This window comes from Colletotrichum lupini, chromosome 7 (genome assembly GCF_023278565.1).
Source record: "Colletotrichum lupini chromosome 7, complete sequence".
Classification (NCBI taxonomy): domain Eukaryota; kingdom Fungi; phylum Ascomycota; class Sordariomycetes; order Glomerellales; family Glomerellaceae; genus Colletotrichum; species Colletotrichum lupini.
Genome location: NC_064680.1, coordinates 3,744,494 through 3,759,935, shown reverse-complemented (window position 1 = coordinate 3,759,935; position 15,442 = coordinate 3,744,494). Strand labels below are relative to the sequence as shown.

The window sequence follows — 15,442 nt, the reverse complement described above, 5'->3', positions numbered from 1 at the left end:
GATCGAATAACAGCCATTTTGTGTACAGGGCCTGCATAAGGCCCGCAAGCTTATTGTAACATGTTTTGCAAGGCTGGCACACGCCAGCTTCAACCTATAGAACCTCAATCGCGCTGTGGAATCTCTGAAGATGAATATTTGATGTTGATAAGATGGGCAATTGAGGTCGTCCTAACTTCTTAGATGTAACCTCGCGCTTCCGCGGGCGTCCGCCGGCGCTTGTGCCAAGGCAAATGTCTCCGACTGAGCTTCGGAGGTAACCCCACCGGCCCGGACCTTAGTCGTGGGCCCGAGATTAACTCTCCGAGCCAAGTCCCAGTACCGGTTTCACACCTTTCGTACCATACGATATCTCAACATGCTACATTCAGAGATCGGCATTGTGCCGCAGAGCCAAACAATCCGTGTGATTTGTTCGTCTCGGGGTAGTCAGATAGCAAAGCGTTCCGTGCATATCGCTGCGAAAGTTGTGGCAGGTGCTGAATTTGGATCACTTGTGATGCTCGCCATGTACATTGGCATGGCTTGTTGGATCATACCGATCTCCAGTCTGTAGATCTTAATCCTTGCTCAAGCCTTGAAAATTGAGAACGCATTTTACGCTCGCCTGGTGCCAGAGTAAACAGTTGAATCAACATACCATTGTATTGTATACCTTTCACGAACAGAGTCCAAACCTGCAAGATGGACGCCGCAAAGAGTCAATCTACGAAGGTGGATTCTTGGTTCGTCCAAAATCTGGATGACAACACAGAGCCTTATTTGAGGCGTATTTCGACCGGAAATAACACACTCTCGGATCGTTTGCAGTTCAATATTGACGATGGACAAAGGCTTACGGACCCTATTAAGCCTGATGAAGATGAAGGCAAATACCCTGAGGGCATTACACTAGTGCTAATCATACTTGCACTGGCACTGGGTCTTTTTGAGGTAAATCCCAACAAGCAACAGTCGCAACTGACAAAGATTCTTGAATCATGGCAAGGTGAAGACTTCTCCAGCTAACAGTTTTACACAATGAGCTAGTTCGCTCTCGATGCCACCATCGTTGCCACTGCTATCCCCGTCATTACCACCGAATTCAAAGCCCTCGCAGATGCCGGCTGGTATGGCTCTGCATATTTGATGACGATTGCGAGTTTTCAAGTGCCATGGGGCAAGCTGTACAAGTTCTTCATTCCGAAGTGGATCTTCCTGACAGCGCTCATCATCTTCGCCGTCGGGAGTGTACTTTGTGCCATTGCCCCCAACAGTGCCTTCTTAATTGCCGGGCGTGCGGTTCAGGGCATTGGGGCTGCTGGTTTAACTGGCGGCGTCTATGTAATCCTGGCGCTCGTCACGCCTCGGAGCAAGACGCCAATCTATCTAGGCGCATTCGGTGCCATCTTTACCGGTGCAAGTTCCCTTGGGCCTATCATCGGCGGCTTCCTCACAGAAAAGTTCTCATGGAGGTGGTGGTGAGTCCAATCAGCGTATAAAATGCCTAAAAGAGTGGAGAGCTCACAGTTGGACGTCGTAGCTTTTGGATCAACATACCCTTTTCCGTTCTCGCCGGAATTATCGTTCTGTTTTTCTTCAAGATTCCAAATACTGTCAAAACCGTCAGGGCACCATGGAAGAGCATTGTGCGTCAGATGGACCTGACGGGTGTCGTTCTTATCACCGGTATCATCGCTCTATTTGTCACCGCAATGGAGTCCGGAGGCATCAAACACGAGTGGGACTCTGGCTTCGTCGTCGGTACGCTAATGGGATCGATCACTATTGCCATGCTCTTCGGGTTTGAGCAGTACTTCATGAAAGAGGACGCTCTTTTGCAAGCAAGGTTCTTGACCAATATGAAGATCGGCTTCCTTTGCGTTTTCGCATTCATGTAAGTGGACCACCAGCTCTATATATACTTGGGACTTTCTTTTGACACCATCGTAGGCTTAGCTCGGTTGCGTACTCAATCCAGTATAATCTGCCTGTCTACTTCCAAGCAACCAAAGGGTTTACTCCCGCACAGAGTGGTGTCAACGTTCTTCCCCTGTTAATTGGTGGAGGTGAGTCATATTGCCTTTGATCCATTCTTCTTGTATGACGTCTAACATTTACATCGTAGCATTCCTCACACTATTATCCAGTGTGGCGTACTCCAAATATCGGAATGACCGGCTATATTGTGTTCTCTCTGGTGCTCTTACGGTGCTAGGCTCTACACTGATCCTCACCCTTGGCCCGGACTCTACACCAGCTCAGTACCTACTATACCAGCTTATAGTAGCCTTTGGCTATGGCTTAGGAACCCAAGTTCCAGTCCTAGCTGTCCAGGCTACAGTCGATGTGCAAGACGTGCCCCAGGCCACAAGTATTGTCCTCCGTAAGTCTTCTCTGGGGCCAATATTCAACTTGCTATAAGTATCAAAAAGTATTGTACTAATAGACGGATACTCACAGTTTTCCAACTTCTCAGTGGTGCACTTGCGGTATCAGCAACTCAGAACCTCTTCAACAACATCATGTTGCAGAATGCTGTGCGAAACGTCCCCAGTCTCACCGCTGCCCAGATCTTGGCCGCAGGATCTACGGATCTGAAAAAACTCTTCTCCGCGGACATTGCTCCTCAAATAATTGCAGCGTACACAGAAGGTCTTCGAGCATCATGGGCTATGGGCATTGGATTCGCTGGCGGTGCCTTGATTTCTGGGGTGTTTGTTGGAGCTTGACTTGGCTTACATGTTTGCACGCCAAACACTCATTTGGGAGGGGAGTTTTATTTCTAACACTCTTGCTCTAAAATCGAATTGCGGTTAGAGTCACTTGGCAGAGTGTTGACCAAAACCTTGATAGAGTGTCCAAGTCAATCAGACAGAGTACACTTGTTCTTAGGATATTGCCTGTGAACATATTGCTTCTTCGAAGTTCAGGCAGACATGCCATGTCATTGTCTGAAGAGCGCAAATTATTTGATTGTACAAGTTCATGCGAGATGAAGAGAGGCGACACCGTGGATTGATATTCTACACAACCCAACCTGAAAGCATGATATAACAAGAGATAGATGCACAAGAAGAACTACTTCTTCTTGTGCACCTTACTTCATCTGCTAGGACATGAGTTAACTTCAAAGTTGTGTCTGGTCTCGATTCCTTCTAGTGTGCTTTCTAATTATAGCGAGGATCGCTGGCTTCGAAAAGAAGCATACACCCGACTACCTCATATCGTACCTCATTGAACATCTTCTGGAGAGGCACCAAGATACCCACTGCATCGTCCTCATGATTATCAAAGACCCCCAAACAGTTGTTCAACCACAATACAAGGCGCGCCAGCGGATTACGGTTCACACCCTTACCCAAAATAGTAGCCCCGAACACGACCCCTCCAGGCCTCAACAAGCGACCCATGCGTCCCAAAGCCTCCGCCTTGCGTGCCGGTGGGCCAGGCAGGCAATGCAGCAAGAACATGAGAGATATAGCATCAAAACCGCCTTCCGGCAAACTATTTCCCTTCGCAAACAAACTTTTCAGCTCGTCACCTTGAGCCAGGAAGTCACCAACGACCTTCGTAGCGTTGGTGCCGACCTCCGGATGTGCCCTTTCAATGACGGGTAGAGTAACGTCCAGGCACGTCTCGTTGAGGTCGACAAGAACGTACTCGGTCCATTTAGGCAAAGGAGCTCTTGCGGGGAAGTATCCTGTGCCAACGCCAATGTCGAGGATTCGAGTGGGTGGGGGACCGCCCGGGTTGGACTTGTACGGCTCTGCGGCGCGAGCTATATTGCGGTTGAAGAAAGAGATGAGTTTCTCGGCTGAGCAATTCCAACCGTAAGGTGAAACGACACCAAAGACGAGAGTGTCGTAGGTTTTCAGGTTGCTTGGATTGTATGCATCTGCACCTTTTGCTGTGTCCAGCTTTTTTGTTTGAGTCTGAGTTGAGGTTTGTGACATTTTTTTCTAATGCTTGGAAACTGGCAATTCGTGGACCGTCTATGAAATGAAGGTCTTGCGGCAGGGCGTAGAGCATATTGGTTTCCCGAAATTGATGAGAGTGGAATCTTTCAGATGACGGGTCCTGAGATACTAATCTCGAGTTCGAGCATTTGTATCAGTGCTGAGCCCATCTGTGACCACGCCGACTTATTCCACTTAGAGGTGGTCTGTTCCTAGGCTTGACTCCTCGCTCCTTGGATTTTGGTCAGACTTCCACTGGAGACATTGTAGGGTGTACCTCAAGACTGTTTCAAGAAAGCTCGACGACTCCGAGGCGTACCCTAAGCAATCGGCGAGCAACCGCAGAGAAGAGCACTCGGACAGCAGACGGGACGAGTCGGAATGAGCCTACGACCGCTGGAGAATGGAGCCAGGTCCGAACTGCCTCTGAGGCCCATGCTCCCACCATGACCTCCGAAAGCTCCGGGCATATCTTGCAAGGTCGAACCTAGGAGCGGAGGTCAAATGGATCCAGAACAACCAGAGTTCACCTTCAGTTTCTGAGCGCTCTTGTGTTTTCTGGAGATTGACGATTTAGTAGAGTCTGAAATTGTGAAGGCTGATTTCTTCGTTCAAGTTTTAGCACCCAGAAATTTGCCTCAGTTTGTACTTCGTGAAGTGCATACTTCTCTTTGTGTCTGTCAAGAATCCTCTCAGAATAACCATCCTAAAGAAACAAAAAAAAAAAAATGGCGGCCATCGAATCCATCTTCCAAAAGTATGCAGAGCGCCTCAACCGCCGACTTCCCGGCGAGAACATGGCGAAGTTCTCGTCTTCTGGACACTCATCCTCTCAGCTTTTGAATTTGCCAGCCGGCTTCGAGCACCTAGAAGTGTCAAGTGACGTGAACATCACCATCCTTCACCAAATTAGCGACGCTTTTACAGGCGACTTGGCTGCGATTCTCCTCGTGCGGATTTCGCCCAAAAGCGTCTTTCCTGCTTCAACCGCCACTGCGGTAATCGAATTCCGGCGACACGTTTTCTGTCAAGTTCAGGGCACCACTATCTCCAACATCATGATTATAGACGATGTCGATGCGTTACGCAACAGCGAATCGCAGGCGGTCCGGCCCCCAAGCTGGAGCGCTAAAGCTTCCCCTCCAGGGTTCTGTCTCACTGAGGCGTACCGCGCATACTTCAACTGCGTCTCCACCAGGACCATGGAAGAGAACCTGTCGAAATTCACCCATGACCACATTACGTTCAATGAGCATTCTGTAACCCGTGAACAGTACAGAGGGGCCATGGAAGAGTGTCACGATGTCATGGCGGATTGCAAGAACACGCTCGAGAAGCTTATTGTTGACGAGGAGAAACAGCAACTTGCAGCCAGAGTGGTATTTGAGTGGACACCAGTTAAGGCTTGGAATGGAATAGAGCCAACGGGTAAAAGAGTCAAGTTTACAGAGCATGTATTTGTATGGTTCGACGAGGGGAAAATGCACACAAGTATCACAATGTTGGATATGGAAGCTTTCAAACAGCAGATGAGAGTCTAGTTTACGAATATTGAACCGGCTATTCGATGTGAATGCTTAGTTGAGGTTCAAACCCTTGGTTTTGACAATGATCTGAACAGCTGTCACTTGGCATTCGCTGTGGAACTTGGATCAGTTGGTCTAAGCACCGGAGGGCGTTTCGGAACCAGCACTGGGCCTTTGCTGCTAAACCGGACAGTCTCGGAGCATCTCAGCGTTCAACGCTGGCCATTGTAAGAGCTAGGGAAGTAGTAAGGTAACAGCGGTAGTCGCCCATCCACTGCGTGGAAGGTTGACTGATCGCTGTCGCACTTGACGAAGCCCATATTTGAGCATAAGGTACTGCGATCATGACCATCACCGGTTCGGTCTTCATCAACATTAACAACCACTAAATCATGAGCAACATGGAGCATGATCATGCAAATGTCAAGGTCTCAGAGCAAGACCTCGTCGGCAAAGTGGCAATCGTGACGTAGGTTTCTTCATTTTCCCTTATCGTTGAATCGTCAGGTCATTTTCCTTCTGTGGCTTCTGCTAATGTACGGCTTGTGTCCCAGTGGTGCTTCGCGCGGCATTGGGCGAGGCATCGCCATTCACCTCGCAAGCCGTGGGGCGAATATCATCGGAACATGCTCTGTGCTATCGTCCTTGGGCAAAATCGATGATTTGAGAGCCGAGATAGATTCCCTGTACAGAAATTCCAACCAGAGTTCTGCACCACAGATTAAAGGCGTGGTTGCGCCTTTACTGGAGCCTCGAGAGTACTGCAGTGCCATCGTCAATGCCGTCAAAGAGTATGGGAGTTTGAACATACTTGTGCAAAACGCGGCGGTCGTAGAGGTCGCGCCAGTGGGCACGATCACCCGGGACCACATTGATCGCTTACTTACGGCCAATATTGAAGCACCTGTATTTCTCGTGCAAGCACTTCTCCCGTACTTCCGGCCAGAAAGCCGAATCATCAACATCTCTTCCGAAGGAGGCCGCGATCCTTCCCCAGTTGCTCGTACGTAGCGTTGCTTCTTTCTACTCCTACTTCCTAGCCTACTTGCATCTGATGTTTTGGTTCTGATACATCGGGACTACAGTGGTTTACAGTGGTTGCAAGAGCGCTATTGAATCGATGACTCGCGTGTGGGCTGACGCTTGTGGGACAAGGCCTGGGATGGAGAGGACTACAGTGAACTCAGTCGCTGTTGGCAGTAAGTTTTTCGCAGCCACCTTGAACCGAAAATTGCCAAAAGCCTTCTCGAAACCTGACCATCTTCCATCAGTTACGCAAACCGAATTGGCCTCACAAATGCCGGACACCCCTGAGATCCGCCAGTTCCTTGAGGCAAAGGAAACCGCATGCAGTGTGGAAAAGAGGTTGGGGAGAGTCGATGACATAGCTGAAATCGTAGGCTTTCTGTCATCCGAGAAGAGTCGATGGGTCAGTGGGAGCGTGATCTGCGCAAATGGCGGTACTGTCAAGGTACTCTAGGTCAATCAATTCCAGGCCAAGGTGTCTGTCCTTACCAGGGCTTCGTTGTCCAGCACCAAATAGCCACGACGAAAACATCTCCAGATGGGCTTTCACGAGTTGATTGTGTACCAAGGTCATCGAATCAAACTAGAATTGAACAGATCCATCGCTTTGTGTCGGTGTGGGCATCACCTTACTCTAATCAGTACCTAAGTATGCCTCGTGGAACTTTGACAACATAGCTGGACTGAACGGAGATGAGCAAAAGCCTGACAGAGCTGACGGGCTGGAGTGACCTAGGTGCCAGGGGGAATTAATCATTGCTTGAACACAATTTTTCCAGATGATCTATGAAAGTCTATGAAAACAACCTCCAGCCCGAGTGCAAACTAAACGCCAATCCGAAAGAATTTTCAAAACCCCTTGTCATCCTTTGAACGCCGGCCCCAGTCCCGTGCCCATACGAAATTATCACTCAAACGCCACCAACTTGCTCTTGTCGGCTATCCTAGCTGCAAAGACCTCCATGGGAACCGCAGCCAAGACCTCCAAAAGAGCCACAGTTGCCTTCATCTCCCTAGTGATCCAGTTTCTGACCTCGAGCGCAACCAAAGAATCAACACCATAGCGGTACATAGGCCGGCCCGGATCAACTTCCGACACAGGCATCTGCAAAATGTCGGCCACCTTCTTTACCAGAGCCTCTGTGATAATATCCAACGCCTGCTGCTTGCTACTCGCCTCAGATAAGCGTGAAGAAAGAGAAACGGTGTCTGACTTTCCAGCACCCGAAGCACTTGTCGCTAAGCTCGTCACCGCGAGAGGTCCGAAACGCGGGATGCTGAAGTATCCCGGCTGATCGAGGCCGTGTGCTGCCATGATGTCTGCAGTGCCCAAGCCGGTTGTCACTTGAGCTGGCGGCCATGAAGCCGGGTTTTCGCTCCTCTGCCGATTGATGAGGCCCTTGAAGAGGGCATGAAACGCTGGCTCTCGGATGCCCAGGGTCTCTTCCCACAGCAAGAAGTTGCCCGTCGCACCTTGCTCTGCCAGCACACCAACATCACGCATGATACCCAGGTTGACCGACACGGCCTTGAGCCCCTGTGAACGGCGGTAGTGCGCCAAAGTGTCTTGGTATGTGTTGCCGGCGGAGTACTGTGCCTGACTGGGGTAGCCGTACATACCCGAAATGGACGAGCAGATGATGAAGAACTCTAGGGGGCGTTCATGGTTGAAGTACTCGTGAAGGTTCCATGTACCTTGCACCTTGGGTCTCAACCCAGTCTTCCACCAGTCGTAAGACATCTTCTCGAAGACGATGTCGCGAAGAGCCATAGCCATCTGGACCACACCCTTGACGGGCGGAAGCTCTCGTTCGCATTGATCCAGAGCAGCCTGGAAGGAAGCAGGGTCCGACACATCACCGCGGTAGGCCTTGACGTTGGCGCCCATGTTGGATAGCTCTTTGATCAGAGCCTTGGCATCTGGGGAGCCGTCTCCAGATCTTGAGAGGAAGGCAAGGTTACGAGCGCCACAGGCGATGAATTGCCGCGCCAGACTGCGGCCCAGACCACCTAGGCCACCAACAAGAAGGTAAGTGACATCATCGTTGAGCTTGAGAGAGTTCTTAGCCTTGCGCAAGATTGGCGCCTCTGCGTGATCCGTGAATGCCATAACCATCTTGCCGCGGTGCTTTCCTTGCTGGATGGTGCGGAAGGCGTCTCCCACTTGACCCATGGAATGCACCGTCAGGGGGCTCGGAGCACGAAGCGTACCCATATGGACCAACTTGAAGGCTTCATCGAGGATCTGTCCTAGCGCAGCGGGGTCCTCCTCGTAAAGTGTGAACTGGTTGAAGAATGTGAACGTTGTGCTCTTCCCGAATGGTCTCATGTCAAGCCGAGTGTTGTCGAGAATGTCGCGGAGACCAATCTCGACAAAAGTGCCGAAGGTGGCCAGACACTCCCACGATGTCCGAAGAAGCTCTCCTGAGAGTGAGTTGAGAACGCAGTCAACACCGCGACCATTCGTGACGCGCATCACGCTCTTTGCGAAGCTGGCATCGCGTGAATTGAAAATGTGCTTCTCGGGAATGCCATACGTGTTGACCACTAGCTTCCGCTTGTCTTCGGAGCCAACGGTGACATAGACGACCAAACCCAGGTGAAGAGCAATCTGGACAGCCGCTTGGCCTACACCACCAGCGGCGGCGTGGATCAGAACCGACTTGCCCTTGGTAAGCTTTGCGAGGTTGACAAGGGCATGGTACGCAGTGGTATGGACGACAGGCAATGCAGCGGCCTCCTCGAAGGACATGGTGTCGGGAATATGAGCAACAATGCGATGGTCAACCCGGATCTTCGTAGCGTGTGTGCCGACGCCCAGGAAGCTCACGCGGTCACCGGGTTTGAAGCGGCTTGCTTCACTTCCAGTCTTGACAACGACACCGCTGCCTTCCTGTCCCAAGACAGACATGGGAATGAGTCCCATAGTAGCCATGATGTCTCGGAAGTTGATGCCCGTGGCTTTTACCTTGATTTCCACCTCGTGGTCTGCAAGAGGGACATTCAGCCGGTCGTCCTCAATAAACTGCAGTGTGTCCAACAGACCGGGTCTCTCAATCGAAAGCCTCAGGTCCTCGTCGGCGCCAACAGATGTGACCCGGGTCGAATCGTGCAAGTGATGCTTGATGGAGTCATTCTCCGTTAAGCTCCGATAGATACGGGTCACCTGCAAGACACCATCGCGTTCATGGAACTCATCATCTTTTGTGGTTTCCGAAGACAAGATGCGAGATGCCAGTGCCGGGCCATGTTGCAGGCCCGTCTCTTGACTCAGATGCAGAACCTGGAACCGAGTGCCTGCAATCTCGCTCTCAACACAGCGTGACAAACCATCAATCACGCCGAATGATGGGTTGTCTCCACAGGTGATCCAAAGAAGGCGCTGGTATGCTAGAGATAGAGCCTTCACAACTTGGTACTCCTTCTCCGACAGGTCGTCGAGTAGCGGCTTTTCAAGTTCCAACAGAGAAATGAGAACTTCGCTTTCTGCAACATCAGACTTCGGCTCGTCGGTCAAGGTCCTCGTTGACACCGCGTAGTTTTGAGTGATAAGAGATTCCTGAAGAGACTTGGAGAATTGCCGAGACTCATTGGACATAGTCGTCGGCTCCATGATTACTGCCTGCCGAGCAGGAGTGCCGTTGGTCGCGGGCTTCGCATTCGCGTTCCTAGCACCCCAGTACAGCGCAAGGCGCTCATCTCCCTCAACTCCAAAGACAAAGTCATAGCCTCTGGCTTCCAATCCTCCAGGGGTGGGCTGTTGTTTGGCAGCAATGAGAACCGTTGCCTCTGGCTTGGTGAGGTTGAGAACTCGTTCAAGGAACTGGTCGCGCTTATCAACCTTTTCCACATCGCTGGAGATGATCAAGAGATCGGCCTTTGGAATATTCTCCGGCAAAGGGCTCTCTACTGCGTCGAGTTCAAATACCTCGCCGACGAAGGCTGTCTTGTCGGTCGACGGGCTCTTGGCAGCGTTGATGACCGCGTAGCGAACTTGGCTAGAGCGTACGATGTCCCCAGGTAGGCTAGCGATGACTGAATTGCGCGCGGCATCGTGGTCCGGGACGAGCTGTAGGAGCGTAGCTGCCGGGTTCAAGTGAAGTGCCATCCGAATGATCTGTATTGTCAATGTTAGCACCCCAGATGAAGTCTCCGCCATGGGTTACAAGCATACCTCAGCCATTCTATCCTTGGGTTTGATGGCGGAGACCACTCGGCTGATTTCCTGTGGCTCCATAACATCCAAGGCATAGTTCCAGCGAACTTCTGATGTGATGTCGGTCGGATCAACCTCATTATCTTCGCGACCTCCGCCATCATCCATGTTCAGCTCAGCGACTCGGAAGTCCTTCACCACGAGGTAAGGCTTGGAAACATCCTTGTCGAACATGAACATATCCGCAGACAAGTCCGTAAAGCCATATCGCTCCGAAAGACAGAGCCCAGGCATGACGTAGCCCACGTCGCCAGGAATATCAGCAGAAATTTCGAGCTCGGTAAAGTGAACAGGCACGAAGGGTCTCGTGAAGTCGAAGCCTCCATCCTTATCACCTGTCCACGTGCTGCTCAGCCAACTTTGGAAGACTGCATCCAAGGTACCAGCGTGAATGAGAAAAGGTCGCTCAATTTGCCCCTTACTGTAGGTCTCCCCGATATCGGTCACTCTGATATTGAATGTGCTCTGACCGTCACCGACATGGCATCCCTCAATGCCCTGGAAAGCTTCTCCATACTTCCAAGAGGCACTGTTCATGTGGTTGTAGAAGTTCTCTTTGGCGTACTCGAGATTCGACTCCTTGTGAACACGATGATATTCCGCTACTCTCGAGGATGCGATAATAGCATCCTCCTCTGCCATCTGCGGGGTTGTGTCTTCATGGTAATCGATGGTCATCAGCCCACGGCAGTTGTCCCTCAGCTGGTCACCTCCGACGCATGAAGACATGGTAAACTCCCACCATGCTGCAGGGGTTGATCCAAGCGTGGACTGGAGGTAGGGCCTCATGTGAACAATGACTTCTGTTGCAACTCCTTCCGGGAGAGCCATGGCAGCGAAGAGAGACACATCGCGTAGACGGAAAGCTCGAGCAGTCTTTCCCGGTGCAACAAGCTGTTGACTAGCTTCGAGAATGATACTGGTCATGCCAGCACCAGGGAGAAGCACGGTGCTGCCAACCATGTGCCCACGAAGCCAAGGCTCGTCTTCAAGTCGAAGGAAACTGCGCCATACCCTCTGCGTCTCATCCATCATGGGTACAGGCGCTCCAAGCAGACTTCGAGTGGGGAACTTCTGTGCCAAAAGTTCCTTTGCAATGCGCGAGTCGCAGCGGAAAACCTTCGAGTGATTCCAGGGATACGGCGGCAAGTTGGTGAGAAGCTGGCAGTGAGAATCTCCATTAACCTTCTGGAGTTCCAGAGAGACACCTTCAGCGAAAAGCTCGGAAGCTAGCTGCAAACTCGTGTCGACGGCGCTTTGAAGTCTGGTGAGAACGGACTTGTAGCTGACATCGCTGATCCCGTGGTGGGACAATATCTGCTCGATAGGGCCACCGAGAGCGCTGTGAGGACCAAGTTCGATCAATAGGTCAAGAGTCTTTCCGTCTGCTTCTGCTGCTGGAGAAACCATCTCCTTGATTGCTTGCTCAAAGAGAACGGGAGATACCAGGTTGTGCACCCAGTAGTAGCCTCCAAGCAACTCAGGGGCAGCTTCACTACCAGTGACACTCGAGACCATGGTCACACGCTTGGTTTCGTCTTCCTCCGAGCTGTTCGGCTCAACGTCTGCGATAGAAGCGGCATATTCTGCCGCAGCACCCTGCATGTGGCTAGAATGGTAAGCGACATCAACTTGAAGCATGCGAGCAAACATGCTCTCCTTCTCGAGGATGGCTCGCAGTCTCTCGAGAGCGGCTGAGTCACCCGATATGGTGACGCTATTCGGAGAGTTCACACAGGCCACTGTCGCGACACCGCCGAGGTGCTCTCCGTGCTGCGCGAGCAGTGATCGTGCTTGATCATAGGAGCAGCCGACAGCCATCATGCCGCCCTTGAGGCCGACCAGACCGGAGGAAGCCTTGCCCCTGAAGTAAGCGATGGCAATGGCATCACGATGCGTGAGCGCCCCGGCGCAGTACGCCGCTGCAATCTCTCCACTTGAGTGGCCGGCAACTTTCTCGGGGGTTACGCCCCAAGAGCGCAGCTCGTCAACCAGGGCAATCTGCAAGACAGTACAGATGGGCTGGCTGATCATGGGCACCTTGAGACGAGATTCTTGCTTTGACCTCGCTAATTCTTCGACAGGGTCCCAGTCGCAGCCCATGGACTTGAGAAGGGCTGCAGACTGCGCAACGGAATCCTTAAAGACCGGGTGGGACTTGAGCATCTCGACGCCCATACCGGCCCACTGCGCTCCCTGACCCGTGAAGACGAATCCAATCCTCGGCTTGCTGTCCGGGGTTCTCGTAGTCTTGTCGCCAGCCGTGGTTGAAAGCTTGTGACGGAGATCAGCGGCATTTTCAGCCGAACAGCTCCATCTCCAAGTCAAGCCCGATCTCGCGACAGAGAGGGTGTGTGCCAGCTTGGCGAGATACTCTGGGCTCGAAGCAGCGGGGCCAAGGGTGTCCATGTGCTCGACCAACTTATCGCCGATGCGTTTGAACCCAGCTTGGTCGTGACTGCTGAAGACAAATAGTCTCTTCTTGACGTTCGGAGTCTCGTGGGCGACACCGTTGGCGGGAAGCAGTGACTTCCACTGGTCCGAGTTGAAAGACTCCAACACTACGTGGCCGTTTGTGCCGCCCATGCCAAAGCCACTGACACTCATCCGCTTGGTCTTGCAGACAGGCCAAGGTGTCAGCTTTGTCGGTACGGCCATGTTCCATTCATCGAATGGGATTGCGGGGTTGGGCTTGTTGAAGTAGATGTTGGGGGGTATCATCCCGTTCTCCATGGCCAGGACGCCCTTAATGATTCCCGCTACACCAGCGGCAGCTTCTAAGTGACCGATCTAGGAGCTTGAAGTTAGTCTTCCATTGACACAGTGACCAGTCACTCCAAAATCCTTACATTTGGCTTAAGACTCCCCATCCAGAGCTTTCGTGACTTCGTCGCACCTGATCCGATGGTTCTCGAGATAGCTCCTGCTTCCAGAGGATCTCCAGCCTTTGTCCCCGTGCCCTACAAGACAATTGTAATGTTAATATGATGTGGATATCACTTAAGCTCAATCACTGGATCTTGCAGGTGACTTACGTGAGCTTCTACATATTGAGTCGCAGAGTAGTCGAGACCATTAGATTCGTAGACATATTTGATGAGCGCCGCCTGTGCCTCTCCAGAAGGCAGCGTCACACCTTGTGTCCACCCGTCCGAGTTGGCGCCCGTGGCCCGGATGACAGCACGGATAGAATCTCCATCAGCAAGCGCCTTGTCCAGCCGCTTGAGGATGAGGGCGCCAGCACCTTCACCGCGACCATAGCCACCAGCATCTGCATCAAAAGACCGAGAGTGGCCCTCGGGGTTGAGGAACGTCAAGTTGGCCAGCTGAATGTTGCCGTCGGGGGTGAGCGTCAAACCGACACCACCCGCAATGGCCATTTCCGACTCTCCGGAGTGGAGACTCTGGCAGGCCAAATGTGTAGCCACCAGACTCGAGGAGCACGCCGTCTGGATGGTGGCGCTGGGGCCGTGGATGTCGAGAAAGTGCGAAATACGATTCGAGACCATCTCCTCGCAGTTGCCGAGGATGTAATACTTGGGCCAGTTTGCGAAGTCCCTCGTGACCATGTCTCTATAGTCGCTCGTCGAGGAGCCGATGTAACACGCAGTCTGCGAGCCGGCGACCCTTGGCAGGGGCATGCCGGCGTTCTCGAGCGCCTCGTAAGCGACTTCCATCATGATACGCTGCTTCGGATCGAGGGCCATGGCTTCGGCTGCTGTGATGTTGAAGAAGGATGCGTCCCATAGATAGGGGTCCTCCTTCAGGAAGTGCCCTCCCTTCGTGGCCAAAGTATTGACGCGATCTTTGCTGTTGGGGTGGTGAAAGGCGTCCGAGTTCCATCTATCTGTATTAGGGGAGTAGGCGTCTTAACTTGAGTTAGCAGAGGTTTTCAATACTTAGTCCCAAAATGACCAAATTCCTACCTCTTCCATTTTTCAAGAGATCCCAGAACTTGGACGGCGATGTCGCATCACCTGGGAAGCGACATCCCATTCCCACGATCGCAATCGGGATGCGCTCATCTTTGCGGGCTGCAACCATGTTGAGTGATATGTCGTGGAGATTTTGCCTGTTGTTGAAAACTAGTCTATAGCGCTCGCGCCTTGTATTGGGTATTATCTATAAGAGTGGGCGTGTCTAACGTGTTCTAGGCAAAGTGAAAGGCGAGCCAGGTCTTCGATGATGATCATGGAGAGCGCCAGACCAACTCCATATAGATACATGTACTTTTGGTAGGCATCTGACAATCTAGCAATAGCAACGTCTTTCATGAGGTTAGCATGAGCGGTATTCTCTGAGTCGGCGCTTCCAGCCTTGCACGGAGGCGCAGACGGCTGCCCGTTGTTTCGGCAATTTTGCCGTGCGGAGTGGATGCAGGGCGGTAGGTCCGGCGATGGACCGTGTTTGGTGACGCCGGTGGACACCGGCGGCCTTGATCGAATATTCCATCGAATACCCATGTCTGAACTGGGGTCACCCACAAAGTTACTGAGTGTACAGCGGCAAATACTGCTCTGCGGTAGTAGAAGAGCGTGTTCGGAGGGAGTAAGTTCAAAGTGCATGTCTCGGAGCTGGCGTTTCGTCTACTCAACTCCGAAAAAGCCGGGATCATCCTCTTCGACTACGCTAGGTCTACTATTCCGATTCGCCAAAGCATCCCAAGTCAAAGCCGCCTTCTGCCCAATGATACTACACGTTGGAGTCTCCGAACAGATGAACTTTGAAAATTACGA

The 15,442-nt window shown here is 52.0% G+C and overlaps 4 protein-coding genes across 4 annotated transcripts; 2 read left to right on the top strand and 2 right to left on the bottom strand.

The window, feature by feature from the left end:
• Nucleotides 1-684: 684 nt before the first annotated feature.
• CLUP02_14147 (GliA) lies at nucleotides 685-2,711 on the top strand (the record flags this gene model as incomplete). Its single annotated transcript, XM_049293079.1, has 6 exons — nucleotides 685-933; nucleotides 1,030-1,460; nucleotides 1,523-1,876; nucleotides 1,933-2,048; nucleotides 2,108-2,365; nucleotides 2,443-2,711. The coding sequence occupies 6 exons, from the start codon at nucleotides 685-687 to the stop codon at nucleotides 2,709-2,711; spliced, it is 1,677 nt and encodes a 558-aa protein (XP_049150225.1).
• Nucleotides 2,712-3,079: 368 nt separating this feature from the next.
• CLUP02_14146 (methyltransferase) lies at nucleotides 3,080-3,935 on the bottom strand (the record flags this gene model as incomplete). The annotated part of the gene is made up of 2 exons (XM_049293078.1): nucleotides 3,080-3,088; nucleotides 3,213-3,935. 2 exons carry the CDS (start codon nucleotides 3,933-3,935, stop codon nucleotides 3,080-3,082), a joined length of 732 nt encoding a protein of 243 aa, XP_049150224.1.
• A 731-nt stretch (nucleotides 3,936-4,666) lies between these two features.
• On the top strand, nucleotides 4,667-7,221 carry CLUP02_14145 (3-oxoacyl-(acyl-carrier-protein) reductase; the record flags this gene model as incomplete). Its single annotated transcript, XM_049293077.1, has 9 exons — nucleotides 4,667-5,473; nucleotides 5,560-5,691; nucleotides 5,780-5,797; nucleotides 5,893-5,933; nucleotides 6,019-6,467; nucleotides 6,550-6,663; nucleotides 6,736-6,935; nucleotides 7,008-7,101; nucleotides 7,169-7,221. The coding sequence occupies 9 exons, from the start codon at nucleotides 4,667-4,669 to the stop codon at nucleotides 7,219-7,221; spliced, it is 1,908 nt and encodes a 635-aa protein (XP_049150223.1).
• A 176-nt stretch (nucleotides 7,222-7,397) lies between these two features.
• CLUP02_14144 (uncharacterized protein) lies at nucleotides 7,398-14,750 on the bottom strand (the record flags this gene model as incomplete). Its single annotated transcript, XM_049293076.1, has 5 exons — nucleotides 7,398-10,607; nucleotides 10,665-13,496; nucleotides 13,556-13,666; nucleotides 13,742-14,553; nucleotides 14,633-14,750. 5 exons carry the CDS (start codon nucleotides 14,748-14,750, stop codon nucleotides 7,398-7,400), a joined length of 7,083 nt encoding a protein of 2,360 aa, XP_049150222.1.
• Between the last annotated feature and the right edge of the window lie 692 nt (nucleotides 14,751-15,442).